Raw genomic sequence first — 18,987 nt, 5'->3', positions numbered from 1 at the left:
TCGAACTTGTTCACCAGGCAAACCATTACGGTACAGTAGGGTAAGGAGCGTTGTACGTATGTAGTTGCCAAGCGTACGCATGGTTAGTTCTCTTTGAAGCATATTATTTATAAATACACTGAGGGACGAAACTTAGAGGACACTATTTCAAAACGTCGTAACTATGGGAGTTTTCAACCGATTTTCGTGAAACTTTGTCAGGAGTAGTCTCGAAGTATTCTCTGGGCGTGTACAAAGTTGCATTGGCGAGGGTTGATGCGAAGGGGTTATTATTCAAGGTTGCGTTCGTTTATAATTTGATACTATGTTGGTTCATATGTTTTCTTAACTTATATAAAGTATCCGATTGAATTAAGAATTAGTTTTATTCGATAAGTCACTGTTTATATAGTTGATAAAGGAAAAACGTTTTTTGAACCTAACTCTACCTTTTCTATGTCATACGAATCTCGTGTAACGCAATTTGTACACATATAAAATCCGCGTTATATGCTACGGCTAACTGTATAATATAAATAATAGATAATAATAGTAATGCTTACAGTGATACTCACTGGACTTGGATCGCGGTTCCCGCGGCCCGTCTACGGTCACTTTGATGGCCTTGGTGTACGTGGCGACTTGCGGTGGCGTCGTGGACACCGTAATCGTCAACGTCAAGCTCTTCCCTGAAATAAATGACCACGAAATTTCAGTGACGAAAAAAAAAAAAGAAATAGTGGCGTGAAAACTCTTAATCAAAGATTCGAGAAAACAAAAGTCAACCATAACGCGCAGCAATACTGTGCCAGGAGTTGTTGCGGGTAAATCTCAAACACGCGGATTCTGAAATTTGTAATTTGTATACAATTCTGTAAACTTTCACCGACAATTTCGTACACTACCATTTGAAAAACAAAAGAAAGTGGACTCGATGATCGCGAGCGTCAAGCTTTTCCTGAAACAAACGGGACGGAAATGTCACTTCCGTCGACCATTTTTCTCCCCGTGGATCGTCGTCGATTCGCGGATGCGAGGATTGAAACGCCGCCGGAAGTTCGCAAACGTGGTTAGCCGGCTGAAACTCGTTGGTAACCGAATTAACCGTCGGTAATGTATCGAGGGCGTCGTCGACGGTGACGGTGGCCAGCCAACGCGACCGAGCCGAGTGGACGGGTGCGTCGAGTTATGTTAAAAAGCCTGTTACACGCGCGTCACGCGGGAAAGCAACCGCTCCCTTTCGTATAATACTTCAAACTGGGGACTTTCGTCGCGCTTCCTGGTTGTGAGGAGTGATTTATCCTATAGGATAAGCGTTTCATTGCTTCCGATGTCCGTGTTACTAACTACCGTTTTGTTTATTTTATGTAATAAGAAGTAGTATGTAAAGAATCATACGAGAACAAACTCTAATATTAAATTAAGTTATTTATATACACCAAATATCAGAGGTGCCAATAATTGTCAGTGTTTGTGCTATCGTTTTAATCGTTTTACTGAATAGAGAAGAAACACATAAAGAAGAATCAGGAAAATATTAAATTGCAATTTTAAATAAAAGTTACGATTTATATAACATGAAAGACCTGCCATTTTGTTTAATAGTAGAGTAACGGTTAATGAATCATATAAAAAGAATTATTATAATATATTGGTACTCTGATTTACATATCAATAGAGATCATGTTAAGATAGAATTCAGCTTCAAATCATGTTTCGATGAAAAGCTGGTTAAATTGCGGACAATGTTACGTAAAAAAAAGCGTCGCCACGCAGAACACGGTGGTTGCACACGCAAAGGTTCACCGCAATTCCACGTGCACCCTCTTTCACTCTTTTTCTCACCCTCATCGTTCCTCACCCCGAATGGATTGCTGATCGCATGACTCTTTCTTTCTCGCTCATCTCGATCCAACGGAGGACACTAAAAATGGGTTGGTATCGTGTTCGACACGTTCCGATTACTTGTATCGTCGAGGCGAATCGATTGCCTCTTTGAAAAGCGACTACTTTCGAGAAGGAAATCGAGAGGAAAGAAAAATGACGCTTTTGGAAATCCTGTCGATAAATTTGTTGTTTCAAAATTAATGATTAGTAGCGATAGTTTTAGTAAACGACTCAACCAATCTAATGCACTGATTGTTTTAGTAAACCAACATTTACAAAATGAGATATACAAAATGGTATACAAACATCTCTGTGTCACTCTAGTGTAAAATATGAAATTGTCGAAAAAGTATTTAATCATTAATCATTGATTAGGTTACAGTCTATAAGGTAAATAAGTTTCCGAAAAATACGAGTATTATTTTATGTTCTGTCGAGACTTCCTTAGAAATTCTATCGTTCATGGACGATAAGAATTGAAACAAAAAACTTGATATATAGAAATTACTGTACATCTGTACATCTCAAACTACAATATATAGGGCGAAAACGTTCAAGAAATAATATATGAATCTGGTAGATTAGAAAGTAAGTATAGACTTCTTATTTAATGTAATACCTAAGCATTCTAATCACGAAGAAGCCTCTCCAATAGTAAAATATTCCGTCACTTTTGGCGAAAATCCGCAGGGAACTCAACAGCAATCCGATATTTAATCCCGTATAATGATATCAACGAAATATACTTAATAATCGCTTTAGACTTTCCGTCGGCCTAAGTTTCTACCCTTCGACGTTTTCAGGACTGACGTGAAAGAAAGAAAGAAAGGGACAAATTATCGGAGGGGAATAATGGCGAGTGTCGAGCGTGGCCACACGGTGGTTCACCACGCGAGCTTCTCGTTTTCCACCAGGGGATCCCGTCAGTTTGTTGCAAGTCACGGCATCCTCCTCCACGACCTGGCAAACCTTTTCACCTATTGCCGGGGTTCGTGGTTGCACAGTTAGATAGGTACACGTAGGTATCACCCTCGGTGCCAGTCGCCATAGAACCATTAAAAGTCGTCTGACTATGTCGCTCCCTAACCCCTTAGTCTCGCCCTAACGAAACCTTTCTTCGATTTTCTTGAAGAACGATTTCAGAAGCCTTTTTGTATCTTGCCGTTCAACGCCACTTATCATCGCAAGCAGGAACGATAGTATCTTACAATGTTGGCTAACACGTCGATTTTTATAATGCATTATTTTTATTAGCTGATATTCATAGTCTAGGGCCTAGCCTCTAGGCGATAGGCGGATGAAAGTTAGCCCTAGTCACTTTTTCCTTTTTGATATTTCTTATATCACAAGGTACATAAAACTTGACTCAATTTTTTCAAAATTTATTTACCATCGTAAACATAGCGAACGCTTAAACAACATAATCTTTTGTATTCAATTGTAAGGATGCCTTGAAGCTCCTTTTGGAAACCTTTGATATTACGTGCGCGGTGTAGACGGATATTCTTGTGAGTGACTGTATGTACCCATAAAATCAAATCGTTGGTAGACTTTTAGAGGCCACGTTGGTACGATCGAAAGGAAATGATGATCACCGAAGCGAAAAGTGTATGGAGAACATTAAGAGGACAAATTGAATTGGCACCCGGTGCCATTGGAAAAGAGAGACAGCAGTGGAAGTGCATTGAGATCGATTTCCTGATAATGCTCGTTAGCATACGATTCTCTGGGAAAATGTGGACCCGCACGTGTATGCACACTGGCCCACCGTACGTGGTAGGCTGTCGGGTCGCTGTCGAGCCAATTAATTAATTTCAATTTTCCCCAAACGAATCGCAAATTCGCTATTGTACTCTGATAACGAATTGATTATGGTCAGGATGAACTGCCATCAACGACAACGACCACCTTTCCTAGTCCTCAAAATCAATGCGGTCCATTTCAGACTTCCGAACATCCCTTCTTCTTCCTCTCTACTTCTTCGACGACTAAGCGACTTTCGACAGAACTATCGACAAGTTTTACTGGTTGTGAATCACTACTTATGATTTGTATGATGTTGATGAGTTACGTATACCGTAAGTCTAGTTTTAGTGTTTTGGAAGCGAACAAGTCCAAAAATTCCTTAGAAAGTAATAATTGATAATAATTGAAAGTATATTTATAATTGCAAAGCGACGCAAGTAAATTTGTCACTGGTACTCCGACTATTATAGGAAATATAAAAAAAAAAAAAAAAAGAAATTGATTCTCTCAATCTGAGAATAACGAATCACTTTTGAAGTCGTGAAGCAATCCGTACATTTCGTCTTCGACGTAGAAAATGATACTGACGCGATATTCGAAACCGAGAATTCAACGTTTTCGCTGGATACCACTTAAAAGTGTTCTCAGTCGGAGGAAAACCGAGCACGTTAGTCGAGAGCTTCGTAATATCGATGATAAGCTACGGCCTCATTCCTGCACGTTCGGCTGTAATGCCAGTTTCATCACCACGAAGTCTACCCCGAAGGTACTGGATCGTTTTCATCCCTTCAACCCTAAGCCCTATAACGAGATAGATCATTTGAGCGCTTACAGTTTCAGCCTGGAGGAGACGGGTATCCTTCAACTTTGCTCTTGCAAATATACCTATCTCATCTGGCGACGGGATCACGCGTACCTTGTCGAAACAATTTCCGTTAGCTTCGCGAGCGTCGAAAATCTTGTTGTAAATAATTTTACATTCGTGGATTGCGGGCATATCATTGTGTCTGTACATACGAAGATTTTCATAAAAAGTTTGTTAACGGGTAGAATTTTAATTTAGAAGTTGCAGAAAGAAGTGACAAAGAATTTCCATTTTTTTTTATGGAGTCGTACGTAAAAATTAAACGAAATTATTGCTGGCTGTATATTTAGTTTAATCTTTAATATAACCTATCCAAATCAAATCAAACAATAACTCTCAACGAACGATGAAAGTACACCGTCAATTGTGAGTTTTCAAAAGTAATACACTTATTACGGTTTATGTAACACGTTATGAACAGGATTAGACTAATTCCAGATTATCGCTTTCTGCACATTACGATCCTACAAATAGATAATCAGATTCACTTTCAAAAAACTGAATACTCATTAACGACAAACGTAATATACATTTTAACTAAATCTCATTTGATCGAAAAACAAACAATAGTTGAATTATTCTCTTCCATACACAGTTCATGAAAATTAACTGTAATTATCTCGTGCCGCGATATTGAAATCATATTCTGAATTGTGTTATTTTAAATGTAAACGCGAATGAATATTTAAATTACACGACATTCATTAATGACTAACAGCAAATGTATACTTTTACGTGCGATTACAACATACATCTATTTCATAAACATTAAGAGATGGAATAGCGATTATCAAATTCGAGATAAATCGATGTCAACGTCTTCGTTAGTCGTTAAACAATAAAAATATTCTAATTGCATTTCTTCTGCAGTGCACATATTATTATATTTATTTAAAAAATTCTATTTATACGTTTCAATGAAGCTATTTTGAACCTACGTTTATAAAACTTTCTGATCGCATACATATTCAAAATAAACCACACTGTCACAATTCGATCAGTTGATTTTGGAACACGGTGTATTACATCGTTCCATACGTTTATATCTCGATTTTCTACCCGCCGTGTACTATATAACACCATTGCGATACAACTGTTTCTACGCTAACAAAAATACTCTTAATCAGAGTCCAAGGGCAATTTCTGTTCCACCCCTAAACCAAGCGAAATCGAGTCCGCCTGTCACATGCACACACAGAAATGGTCCCACGTTCGACAAACGGGAGGATCATTAAGGATTCGCCGGAGTTCCGTTGCGCATCGGTTCCCAGGGAATATTCAAGGAGCGGAGTCCTAGGAATCCTGATGAGAGACACTTCTCTTACATTCTTCATCCTAGCTTATGTTAATTCCGCGCTTGACGAAAACAATTGAGAGCTAATCCCAGACAAATGACTGACGCGCGTCCCCCTTTTCAAACGGAAAATTCACCCTCACTTTGGCATAGAAAATTCAAGCGTTCAGTGATTTCGTGCGTACGTTTCTGCTATTTAGCGCGAATCCATTTGGAGATCAAATATCTGAAATTCACGTCTACAGGGTATTTGTAAGTTAAAAATGTGAGCATCACAGACTGATACGAATCGTTGAATAAGATGAGAGAATTGATATAAATACACGTAACGGATTTTAGAACACGGAAACCTACTTATTAGGTATTTAAAGACGGGAAGATTAAGCTGATTTAATTGTAATGTGTACAAATACAAAAATACATAATACGAGCTCTCTCCGGAAACTATCGGACCTTGGGCTTTAACATTTTACCTGGGTGTGCTATTGTTTAAAATAATTATTAATTATTTAGGGGATTTTTATGAGTGCCTCTGCCGGTCAGAAGGATCCTGCAAGTTTTCAATTGTCTACTTAGTACATATTGTATCTTGTGCGCGTCGCAACAAGTGTGCATTAAAGTTTGCGGATACGTTGATTGTCTTTCGAACCAGGCCCATCAAGAGGAAACGGGACGGACTCTGTAAGTCCAGTTACAGAGTGAATAATTAGTTGGCAGAGTCAGACTTAGACTTTGCAAATCGAAGGAAATTTTGTTTTCCTTTGTTTTTTGTCGTTTCGTACATAGTATTAAGCTCGTTGACTCTATGTAGAGTATGCATCTATGTATGTATACTCTATGTAGAGAGAGATCGAAGGAACATTGATTCCTCCTATCTCCGGGTCTTCAGTCGCAGCAACCTCCACGTGGTGAGACCTGGTAATCGTTATTATTCGTGACGAACAATCCTTCGTCGCGAGCTAATGGCTACGAACTTGTGATAAGATCTTTAAATATGAAAAGTGTAAAGCGTAAAGTGAGATTAGATTTAGATTAGGAGGTCCAAGGAGCTGTGGCTGGGACTAGTGATGCCAATTAAGGGAGCTTCTGAAATAATTACATTGTTATTTACGGAGTATAATGACGTAAATTTTTATAAAAGCCTGTAGAAACTCTTTTCACATCCTGACTTCTTTTCCAATGGGATAAAAAACATAAGAATTGCACGATAATTTATCAAAATAATTTTAATATATAAAATGCGAGACACTGCTTTATTAGTGAAATATTGGGTTGTTGCATATTAAGTGTAAATGTTATTCGATCTCGGTAAGTAACGAAAGGCTATAAAAACTGATCCCTTGAGCAATTGCAATCAATTTGAACTGCGAGACATCTCGTAGTTGGCAATAAATTGGTTAATAATCGATCGCAGTTATGTGCTCCGATTCGTTAAATTCAAATGTACAATAACATATTATTCTCATATAACGCATAAAACAAGATCGCATAAAAACAGGTTTGACTGTGTTATACACATATATTGCTCGACTAGCTATAATTAACTTCAAATCAGTTCGTTCATGGTTCGTTGCTCCACCCACAAAGATACAGATACGATATTGCGTTAACAGTAAATATCTACTCGGCGAGACATAATATTACGTCAGTGGCGGGCAGTTATAGCTAACGGAAAGACGTAATATTACGTTAGGATGTGCGAATATATTAATCGAGTTGTAGCGAGGGCTATCGAATTGAAACGTGACCAGCTAACAGGATGAAGAGGGCTAGACAAAATAGCGGCCATAATAACGTTAATTAAAAGCTAACTGAAACCTCAATTAATATCGGCCACCCCTGTTTCCAAGGGTGCCGCCTTCTTCGAGTTGCGGCTCGTCCTTTTCTGCAGCGCGTCTGTTCCCGAGGCGAGACACCGAAGAAGGAAAGTAAAGAGGAGGTTGCTTGGCGGTAGTGCGGACAAATAAAACCCATTACCCACTCCAAGACGTCTTCGTCTCCTCGAATCCGCTCGCACACCAATCAACGACACCAACCAACCCCTGCGAAACGTCCAATTTAAACCCCGTCCCGAGAACCGTAGACTTTTCCTGAAGGAACGGAGGAAAAACGAGGGGTCTCTCAAGACGTCCGCGACCTACCCTTACTACGAGACCGAATTCTTTGACGGGACTTCCCGCCTACGGTCTCGCCCCCACCGGGTTTTCTTCCGCAACGCGGTCTGTCAACCGGGAATCAACCACTCCGAAGTTTCATGAATGAAGCGAGGAAGAAACGGGAGGAAACGCGACGCGAGATCATTTCGCAAGTTTGTTGGGACAGTACGGCTGTTTGATTAAGTTTCGGTAACAGTTGTTCGGTCGTTTGAGAATGCCAATTTACCGGAAGTAACGGAGAATGCAAACCTTTCCCGAAGGAGAGATTTAAGTTTCGCGGAAGGATTTTCATAGAACTCAGCAGTTAAGTTCCCAACCTCTTAATCTTCGTTCCTATGGGTATTTAACTTACAGACTGAGGTATACTTCTAAGCTGTGAACCAGGAAATATTTCTAATCATAAAGCCTCCTCCCCTCGATCAGCAGTTGCTGAGTCGAAATGACTTCCCCCACTTAATCACTCTTTTACGTTTCGTGCCAATTGCATTCATACACTGACTATCATTCAACGACAAGCTCTGAAAGACACTCACCTCTGCCACTTCTTCCGATGAACCTAAGATCGTTGAACTTGGCCACCTGATTCTTCATAAGGGCCGTCGAGTTCCTCAGCTCAGCACAGCAGTTCTCGTCGTTACCAGCACGAACAGTCACCAAAGTGCCATCGCCGACTTCACCAAGGGCCACGACTCTAAAACCTACCGGAAGGGTCTTGTTGGCCCTCCAATGGGCTGGTAGGACACTACAGACAAGATAGGGCGATCCTGTAACGGAATCAAAAACATCCAAACTCGAGCATCCTCTTGAAGATGACGTATTTTAATTTTGTATACAACGGAATGCTTTGAAAAGATTGAAATTCCGAAGATTTTTTATAAATTTAGTATAAAGAGTTGAATAAGAAATTAGCTTCATAAAAAATTGTTTTAAAATAAATTTAGTATTCTCGTACGAAATGGTCTCGTAGAAGTAAATTTAATAAGTGCTTCCGCCATAATAAAAACTGATTTGAACGATTTTGTTACGATCGCGTTTTCCTGACGACCAGAAGGATTAACAAAATATACAAAAAAGATCTAATAGAATTGAATCTGCAACCATATGTCTTAGATATGAAATTACTACAATTCATAAATTTCAGCAATCTGCTCTAATCAACTGAGCGGCATTATCATCTATTATCCGCTTTGTCACGGGTTCCAAGATTACTTCTTAGACGTACGCGTAAATGGTATGACTGAGTGTGAATGACAAGTGTTTAGAGATAGAGTGGAAGTGATCGAGAGAGTTTATTACAGTAGAGATAGTGTGCCTGATAGTTTCTGGAATTCACGTGGAGAGTTTGGATACGAGAAGCTACACGCGGTGTAGTTTGCGATTCGATGGCGACGATCTTAGAGTCGGTCGTCAGGAAAGAATTATAGGGCTTTAGAAACAGAGAGTTGCCAACGATTTGCAGTTACATTCTAGTAAAACATTCTTTTGTTTCAGATAAATTCAGAAATATTAAATAGTCCTCGTTCATTCGCCCTGCTCGCCAGCGTAACGTTTCCATACAATATTCTAATTAGCGACGGGGCGTGTTCAGACACCTGTCACCTGTCTAGCAATTCATTTGATGGCATTATATTGTACAAACTGCTAGGAACCAATAAAAATGGACCTGCACATTACCAAGAGACAGTTGCTTATGTTTGTATTATCGATTCCGTACCAAGCAGTTCGAATTCAACATGGACCAACAGACAATCGATAGAAAATGCGCTCATTTTAACCAATGAGACGATTTCTCGGTCGCTTTATAGTCAGTTCTCAGCGATAGCTACACCTCAGCGTCAGAACCAAACCGAACGCGTTTCTTGGCGATTAAAAACAATCAAGGCGCACCTGTTCGAACGAGTTCTCCAGGATGTTCGCTGACGAAGTCGCCTAATGTTCGCTCCGCCAGGATGTCGTTGGTCATCTTCGTGTAGGCGTCGGTCAAGGGAGAAACACCCGACTCCGGCGAGGCGGCAGTGCCAGGAGCCGAGGCTCCTGTCAACTGCATCCTACCGCTGGATCCACCGTTCTTGCTGACAGAATTGGCCGTTCCACAACTGGACTCGTTACTGGACCCCCTCACCGAGCCAGCGCCGCTTCCGGATACCGTACTTCCGCCACCGTCGCCGTTGCAACGGCCGAATATATCCATAGGCAGTCAGAACGCCGGATGATACATCCATCCATTCGGTTCAAGGGCTGAACTTCGACCTCTGGAGTATCGTTAGTGAATCGACGGCGCCGTGGGTCAGTCTGCTCGGTCTGACATGATGCCAGCCGACGCTGGAGGAGGATGCCGGTCACACGGTTGCGTTTAATTGTCCTTATAGATTCACAGCTGTCTCGATTCGATATCTCTACAGCTTGTCCACCCGTGGTGTTTCCAGATTGCGAGGGCGACGATTTCTCGGAGACATTGAATTATTTCTCATTAAGAGTCTCTCTCTTCCGTCTTCTATGTAGTTAGAATTGGACGAGAATGTTTCTCTTTGATCCACGAAGAAAACGAAGCTTTCTACGATCCCGAAATTCTACCTACGCGAGCTTCTTTTTCTAAGTACTCGTCGAGAGAGACAACTGTACCAGCCGCGAAGTGCGATGTCCTGAATCTACCTGCAAGCAAGAAAATTCAGGCGTGGTCAGTAGCTCTTCAAAGACGGGGGATTGGTATCTAGCGAGAAGCAAAAATTGATTCAAAGGCGTCTAGGAAAGAGTTGGTCCCAGGAGGTTCCCAGCAGGTTCCGAGTGTAGGCGACACTCCGAGAACCATGGCTGATGCGACCAACCCTTTCGACCCTAATCCATTTAACGAAGGCTTCCAGAAGCCTTTATCTCGCGATGGGAACCCTTTAACCGTGTCTGTCGAGCCTCGGAGCAACGCGACAACCTCGGAATGTCGAGTGATCGTGGCGCGAGGGCTGCTGGAGACGGTAGACGAGGAGGAACGGGGCGGAAAGGGTGAGGCGGGACAGGTTGACACGGACAGGAACGGCTCGCACACTTTTCACGCGGCCGGCTGGTGACGTCACCGTTCATTCAGTAATTTTTGCGCACGTCACCGGGGCTGACACACCGGATCCAGGTGGTTCCAGGAGGGGTTGGACCGGCCGCGATGGTGGGGGCGGAAAAAATAGGGGAAAAAGAACTCCCGCCGGCAGGCAACCCCCACACGCCACACGAGATACCCAGCCCCTACGCACGTACAACCGCGTGTCAAACTGCACGTGGTACGTTACCACGTTGCTCTGTCAATGCTGGGAGCTTCGGGATCGAAGAACCGCGGACACGCGCGAGAATATCGTGTCAGCCGGCTTCGCTTCAAAGGAGAATTTCAAATCGTTCCGACACTCGATCCCTAACCATCCATTCGTGATTTGGATCCGTCACGCTTGATTAGAGAGACGGTAATGAGCAATCGTGGTCGATTATCATGGAAAGCGTTCAGTTGAAATTTGTGTCTCGTTTTCAAGGAACGTCGACGAAATTTATGAGTATTTCTAACACGAGTATCGAGCACTGCGATCGATTCATCCTATGACGAACAAACTGTGTCGTTCGAAGATCAAGAAAGAGTCTCGCGAGCTTCACGGAAGAACGTAGAACGGCGCAGCGACGGCTAAGATTCCCGCTTAACTTAGCATTCAAATCTCTTACAGAGCCGGTGCCGTGTTCGCACTTCCGGTGGGAATACTTCGATGCGAGTACTATCGTTAGAAGGAGCATGACACGAGCGATTGGAAGGAATGACACACTCTTTGCGATTTGTTACATACTCGTAAATCGCGTTAGTTTCCACGCTAGCTCGATCAGAGATGAATCGGTGGAAACGGAGACCCCTTCGGAAGATTTCGAAAAATTTCTTGGAAAAATCACTCTGAGATTCTTCGATGATTGCCTCGTCCACGCGACCGTTTCCTTCGCGAGAGTTCAACGTTTTCATCCAATACCAGCGCGCAAAGAATCCCATCGAAGACACCACTCACTGGCCAATCATGTTCACCATCGCGACCGACGGACTATCAACGACACTTTCATCACCACCACACGATCCCGCGAACAGAACCACTCCGGTCGGTTATCGCGAAACCACTGTGATCCACGAAACGGCAAAACTTGAAAGAAATCCTGCGTGCTCGCGATCGTCATCGGCACGACTGTCGCTTATTTAGGAATCATCTTCGCGGTTCAAAGTGTCAAACTGTAAAACACCGAGGAGTCCCGCCACGCGCGATGGTTTCCTCCGAGGAACAACCAACCGGAATCCTCTCGAGACGCGAGGAATCACTTTGGACCCGACAGTCCCGGACCAGGCGTGTTTTGGTAGTCGCAGGCGTATCTCGGGACACCCGTAGGGGGCCACTAACTATAATTTCGGCGGTTCGTGTGAGGCAACAGCCGTTGACGCACTGGTCCATGCCAACACACGCAGCATCCCTTTCCCCTTTCCCGGTCCCTCTCGCACCCCTCAGCCACCCCACTCCTTCCCGTTGTGGCGTCTCTGTTCAGCGCTGGGGTCCTCCTCTCTGTCTCGCCGACTCGCCTCTCTTTCGTCCCTCATTCTCGACGGGCTGGCTGGATGCCCTCTTTCTCTCTCGCCTCCGTTGCTCTTTATCGCTTTATCTCCCACCGGACCCCCAACCCTCTTCCTCCCTCCCTTTCGCTTCTCTCTTTCCCCCTGGTCGACCCTTGTGCGGTGTGGCTCGCGTGCGTCTGACGGACCACCGCGCCGGTGTGGGAGGGAACCGCTTCGATCGATCGATCGAGCGCGATTCACCGGGACCGGGAGGACGGACTTTTTTCGCCTTCGACTTGGCCGCTGCCCGCGCCGCCCGAAATTCGCGGCTCTACGAGTCGTAACGAGTGGTCGTTGCGTTTAATTAGCCGCCTACCCGGTCGAAAGTTAATGAGGAGACGGCATCCGCGCGTCATTATTGTTCGTCTGTTTGCCAGCCTCTCGAATGTTTACACACCGATACGGACTCCAGACTCGGTATCGAGCAATCGCGACCGGCGACGATGGAGGAGTGCTCCGCATGATGTTCGAGAATTAGGATCGCCAATTATTGCTATACGAACCAGGGGCTGGAGAAGATTTCTCGATAGCGATACCTCCGACTGTTGATCTCCGTCTGTTATGGAAACAGGACAATTCTTACGAAAATATGATGCGTTTTATCGTCACTTTCGCGTGGTGCGTCGTTCCCGAGCGAGAGGTAAATGGAATCGCTTCGGTTCCTCGAGAATTGGGAAATCGAAATTGTCCAGATCCTCCCGAACGAAAGACTGACGTGCCTTCTTCGAGAGACTGATAGCGTCAGAGTTAAAGTCACTGCGGATCAAGAAGCATGGAAGATCGAAGTATCGATCCCGCGAGCAAAAGTCCGGGCTTCATCGTGCGTGTTTGCCTGCCGGTAAGTCCGCGACCGGTTGCCTATCGTCAGGATATATTCGCACAGGAAATGGGTAGTTCCATTGTTTGCACGTTCGTACAAACAGTGCAGCTGCGAGGATGCGCTGGACTGGGCTCTCTCTCTGTTTGATTTTCGAAAGTGAAGCTCCATTGTAGCGTATGTCGGCATGGTGTACAACGGCGAGTGTGTCTGCAGGTTTCGATCGGCGAATGAAAGAATCGAGAGGACACTTGGAAGGAAGCGCGGATCATGGAAGATACTCTATTCGATGCGAGTTCATTCAAACTGAAATTCGTCCATACCTATAAGAATATAGCCAGGCTATACCTGATGTTAGTTTCATCGTTCTTTGGTATCTTTCAAATTTCTAAAGATAAATTAGGAAATTGTGATCGAGTTTTAGAGCTTTCTACGTTAACACGTTTTAGAACATTTATCCAAGTTCATCATTTTTAACGCTTGCTGTAGCAGTAAGTGTGCGAATAAGAAAATTAATGAAATATTTGAGGAGTGCCTTGAAATAATTTATTTTCTATCACAGTTAACCTATGTAACCTTGAATGACCTTTACATTCATCTTGAAACGCTCTATATCATTATTAATAATAATAATTGATAATTTATGTATATAAGAAACTATATTATTCTATTTAAAAAAAAACCGAGTACGACTCTTTTTTTTATCGCTAAGAGTAAGCGAATTATTCAAGTGGCCTGTTTTAAATGCCTCACTCTGTATAACGTATACAGGACGTATAGCATTCTCCTCGAATAAACTAGCAAAGATATTTTTCGCAATCCTCCATTGAAATACCTATTCGCAAATCATTGAACAATTCAAAACCCCGAAACCTCGAACGAACTGTTGGCCGGGAAAGCCCGCGATTGCGTTAGACCGACGAAATGCGACGAAAACGAGGGAAACAGAGGCTATGGCGCCGCCGTGCCCCTCCAATCTGTCGTTTATTTGAATAACAGCAACGAGGTCCGCGGAATGAATCGCGCGAGCAGCAGAAGCGTCGGTATTCAGCGGCGAGCGATTCGCCGACGAGACGGTGACAAACAGCGATACGCTCGAAACGTGGAAACTGGACGGCCGTCGTCGTATTGACAAACGACCTAACGCCCGTGTGGACCGTTGCGTTCGACGAGATTCGAATTATCTCTGCTGGCGCTTGTCAATGCAAATGCCATACCTACATTCAATTACCGCTCGTCACGCTCCGATCAGCGCGCGACCGGGGGACCGCGGAATATTCCCGCTCGATTTCTTTCCGCGTCTCTTTCCCATCCTGACGCCGATTTCTGCCGACGATAACTCGATCTGTCATTTTTGGGGGGAATAACTCGTCCGCGAGAACAAAGACTCGAACCACGTTTGGTGATCGTTCAACGAAAACGGGATTCGCTATCGTTTCTTTATCTTCCGCTGTTTCCCCGATGAATGTAAATTTGAGCGTGAAATTCAACTCGATAGAAGCTCCTTGGATGAAAATTAATAGAGACGATTTCGCCAGAATTATACATACAGAGGAAGTAGAATAAAATTATAAGAAAATGGCTGTAACGGTGAGCGTAAGCGAATATGAAAAAAATAAAACTTCATGTAATGTTTATTTTGTTAGAAAAGAGAGAAGAAAAGTTCATTTCACTTTTCTGCGAATTGTCGAGTTTTGTCTAACGTATTCATACTAGAAAATTGAAAAAACAATAACAGATTGTCGTCATTATTTGTGAATCAATGTGCTTGAAATTAAACCACATAGATCTTCAAATGAGAATATAAAATTCAAATATAAAATTTCATGGAAATCCATTCAATTATTTATACACAACTGTATTAAATGACGTCTGTACGTAAAGTGGATGAGCAAATTATTAATTGGATGTGATTAAAGTACGTCCACTTCGAAATTGTTAAAATTGACATCTCAATGGAATTAAATTTACCTTGCCAATCCAAAGCATTCAGTTTTGTTTACTAGGATTACTGTATCAGATTATTTTATTATTTATTATCGTGTGTAGATTTATTAAATCTCATAAGACCTTTGATTCTCAAGTATATTTTGTTTAATATACACAAGAAGTTTTCTTTTTAATTACGAATTAGACTCATTTTATCTAAAAATTTATACGATAAGATATATTATAATACGATAGGATCATACTCTCTTTCAGTATGCAAGGTAACTTTGGATCGATTAGAATGTAATTACTGCTAAAATGTATAACTAATAACTTAATACGTATGCATGTATCTTTATTAGAAGTTCGGAAGGATATGACGTATGAAACAAATGTAAATTAAGTTACACTCGACCGTAATGAAATTTATACATTTGCAAAACAATTTCGTATCATCATCGTCAATTTTCAAAGATAAAAGATGAGCAGTAGACGACATCTGCACAATTAATTATAAGAAGCTTAGAGGTAAGAGATTTTGCGTTTAGGAATATTTGAAGTTTTCGGTGGAGGGTTTGTAACAATTTGTCAAATTTTTACATTGATTTTTCAGTTAATAATGGATACCTGGATCAACTCAAAACACCGCGCGACGAAGGGATGAACGACAATAATTGATGGTCTCGCTGTCGATAAACGATCGTTGTAGAGAGGGGCTCGTGCCTGCGCTTCATTATCGAGTAGCACTTTTTAACAAGCATCATAGTTTTGGTAAACTGCTCATTATTCTCGATTTTCAATATTTGAGGTATTAACAAAGAGAACCGATGTATTTTGATACTTACGAAAATAAAAAGGAAACAAACAAACATTGTAATTACACAAATCAATTTTTGCCCATCTCTGACGATAACGTGGTTCATGGAAACGCATCTCGGAGCACGTGTTGCCGAAGGAAGGCGAACGTAACGCGTTGCGATTCATCGAAAAGCCGCGCTGTGCGTAAATCGATACGTGTTCATCGCGAGAACGGATGGAAAACGATCGACGGAAACGCGACAGAAACGAGGAAAACGCGCGGTTATCGCGAACGTTGCCGCGTCTGACCGCGAACGGTCCAATTCCCGTTAATTCCTCAATTCCCAACGTGGAACTTTATAAATTATCTCGTCTCCTGTCCTCGAACATTCTCATCTTGGAAGACGCATCGTCAAGTATCTAAACGTGTTTACAAAAGCCTTTGTTGGTTGCTCTTTCGAACAAAATAATTTCAAGTATGGAATTGGAAAATTTTTAATCCGCCGATTTGGGACACCTTTCGTAGTACAAATAGTAAAATACTAATTATAGCATTAGGTTCGATATTATACATATCATGTAGTTAATAAATTATTCCTTTTTTTATTTATTCCATTAAGTATTCTCCAATTTACCTAATTATTATTATTTGCTACAGAATTACCCACGTGCCATTCAGTCAGAGGTGTTAGTCACGGTCCAAAACTCACTCTTTGAAACAAAGTTCTACAATTTCATTCTTTGCTGATAAGTAATTCAGCTATGTATTTAAGAAGTTAAGGAACGACACATAAAATCATTATGTTTACATTCCATAACTTGTATATTATATTCAATATACGAACTATATGTGTGTGTCTTATGTTTGTTTCTTTGACTGACAAGAGTAACTTTTACATTACTAGTAACTTTAACATTCTACTTTATAGTGATTCACGGATTCTCATTCATTCTTCAGCAACAACAATACCCGTAGCACGTGTCACGGATCAACAGTAAGCGCGAACATTTCAGAATTTACCGAAAAAATTAAAAAGGTTTCGTTACCAAACGCGGGTACCAACAAATTATCGTCTCTAATGACGTTTCTATAGAGACAAGCAGAATTCTTTTCGTCACTCGCGTTATGAAATCAACTAACCTTGTTTTGGTCTATTGGTTGATCCCTGACACTACTTAATCCAGAAAAGGGGATCAATCCCTTGAAATCAGGTCTTACAATTTCTTGTCGTCATTAAAGATCAAGTATGGAGATTGAAATGTGAATATCGAATGGCAGTTTCTACCTTCGGCACCTGCAATTTTTCTGACATGTTTCAATAACGCTAACATAACAACAGCAACGGACTCGCTATGTAACTAAAGACATTTCAATAATTCAGTAACGATCAGTTATGATCTGAGATGTTCCTATAAACGAAAGTTAAAGATCCATTTCACGAAACCAATTCCTGCAAACTCCTGTCAATATTCCAGGCAAAGTATGATCATTAAAAGTGTATATTCAGTGGTAAATGTCATCATAAATCCCCGCAGAATCACTTGCACGTTTCAACGACTTCGGATCACGCGACAGCAAGAAACAACCACAAGTGAAGACAGTTAACGATTTCTCAGTAAGAAGAAAAAGTTACATAGTTTACATCGATAGCTACAGGTGATTCTTTACAGCAACATTTCTGTAAAAACCAAGAAGACTCTATCATCGTTTGATCCAATGCACGTCAGGCTATCTTACGCTATTGCTAGTTCGAATGAAACTGGTAACATTTCAATTGATGAGGACGATCAAAGGTACGATCAAAGGCCCTCATACTTTGAAAGCAAATTTTATAATCGCTTCTGTAAATTAGTTGCTAAGCATGAAAACATTAGCCGACAACATGCATTAATAACCTATGCAATATCTCTTCCATGTTTAAACGATACCGGACCACCATCAGCGACAGCAGCACGTGTCGTGGACTCGACCGCAACCGCAGGTATTTAACAAACTATCGAACAAAGAAAAAGTTACCGTGCCATTCGTGAGTAGCCATAAATTCTTGTTCGCGGTGATATTTCTCTAAAAGGAAAAAGACTTTCCTTCGTCACTCGCACCAAGTGATTAATAGACTGTTCGATCCAGTGCAAATTAAGTCACTTCATATTATTAGCAATCCCCGTACAACCAGTAATATCTCAGTCGTCCAGAGATACACAATCACGATACGAGACGCTCGTCCCTTGAAACCAATTTCTACAATCATTTTTCCATACCAGAGACCAAGCATAAACATCGATGACAGACATTTCGCATTCTTAACTTTCTATTCTTAACCAACGTTCATCCTCAACCCCCGCGATAATCTCTTCCATGTTCGAACAACACCAGAACAGCAACAACAACAGTCGCACGTGTCGCGGGGTCGGCCACGAGCGCGGACGTTTAACGAGCGATCGGGAAAAGGAAAAAGTTACCGTACCATGCGTGGATAGCGGCGGGGTGCGCGCGTGTTTCGAAACCGGCTCGTCGGTACGCTCGATTGGACAACAATACACGAAGAACGGTACCGGGGCACGAGCAGAGGCAGCGACAACAGCACAGCACCACCAGCAACCGTGCCGCGTGAACACTACGCCGCCACCCTCCTCGCCCCCGCACCCGCACCCGCCCCCCACCCCCCACGGCCGCTCCATGCTGAACGACCCTCACCGCCGAATGGACGGGGATCCTCGTCTCTGTTCTATGGAGGGTAGTTTCGCTCTAACGACCGCGACCGCCCCGCTGGAACTGAAACTCTACTCCCCTCCGTCGCTGTTGGTCCTCCCCTCCCGCGACTGCTCGCCCCTACCATCTGCCTAAGCCGCCCCTACGACGTCGGCGAGGGGGATCGTGCGCGTCCCGAGTAGGGGGTGGCCGTC

The 18,987-nt window shown here is 42.5% G+C and overlaps 1 protein-coding gene across 1 annotated transcript; it reads right to left on the bottom strand.

The window, feature by feature from the left end:
- Positions 1-272: 272 nt before the first annotated feature.
- LOC128893278 (protein lozenge-like) lies at positions 273-12,369 on the bottom strand. Its single transcript, XM_054154132.1, has 4 exons — positions 11,740-12,369; positions 9,815-10,579; positions 8,461-8,691; positions 273-668 (listed from the first exon to the last, which is right to left on the bottom strand). The coding sequence occupies exons 2-4, from the start codon at positions 10,116-10,118 to the stop codon at positions 499-501; spliced, it is 705 nt and encodes a 234-aa protein (XP_054010107.1). The 5' UTR covers positions 10,119-10,579; positions 11,740-12,369; the 3' UTR covers positions 273-498.
- Positions 12,370-18,987: the final 6,618 nt, after the last annotated feature.

Source organism: Hylaeus anthracinus, unplaced genomic scaffold, assembly GCF_026225885.1.
Source record: "Hylaeus anthracinus isolate JK02 unplaced genomic scaffold, UHH_iyHylAnth1.0_haploid 27316, whole genome shotgun sequence".
NCBI classification, from domain to species: domain Eukaryota; kingdom Metazoa; phylum Arthropoda; class Insecta; order Hymenoptera; family Colletidae; genus Hylaeus; species Hylaeus anthracinus.
The sequence above is the reverse complement of the archived record's forward strand: the minus strand, read 5'-3'. Positions and strand labels throughout refer to the sequence as shown.

Bases quoted from the DNA above. Each gene is read 5' to 3' on its own strand.
- LOC128893278 (XM_054154132.1), bottom strand. From the start codon at position 10,118: ATGGATATATTCGGCCGTTGCAACGGCGACGGTGGCGGAAGTACGGTA. The intron at 8,692-9,814 runs GTGCGCCTTGAT...ATTCCGTTACAG, and splicing joins TGGAGAACTCGTTCGAACAG to GATCGCCCTATCTTGTCTGT. The intron at 669-8,460 runs GTGAGTGTCTTT...CATTTATTTCAG, and splicing joins CATCGGAAGAAGTGGCAGAG to GGAAGAGCTTGACGTTGACG.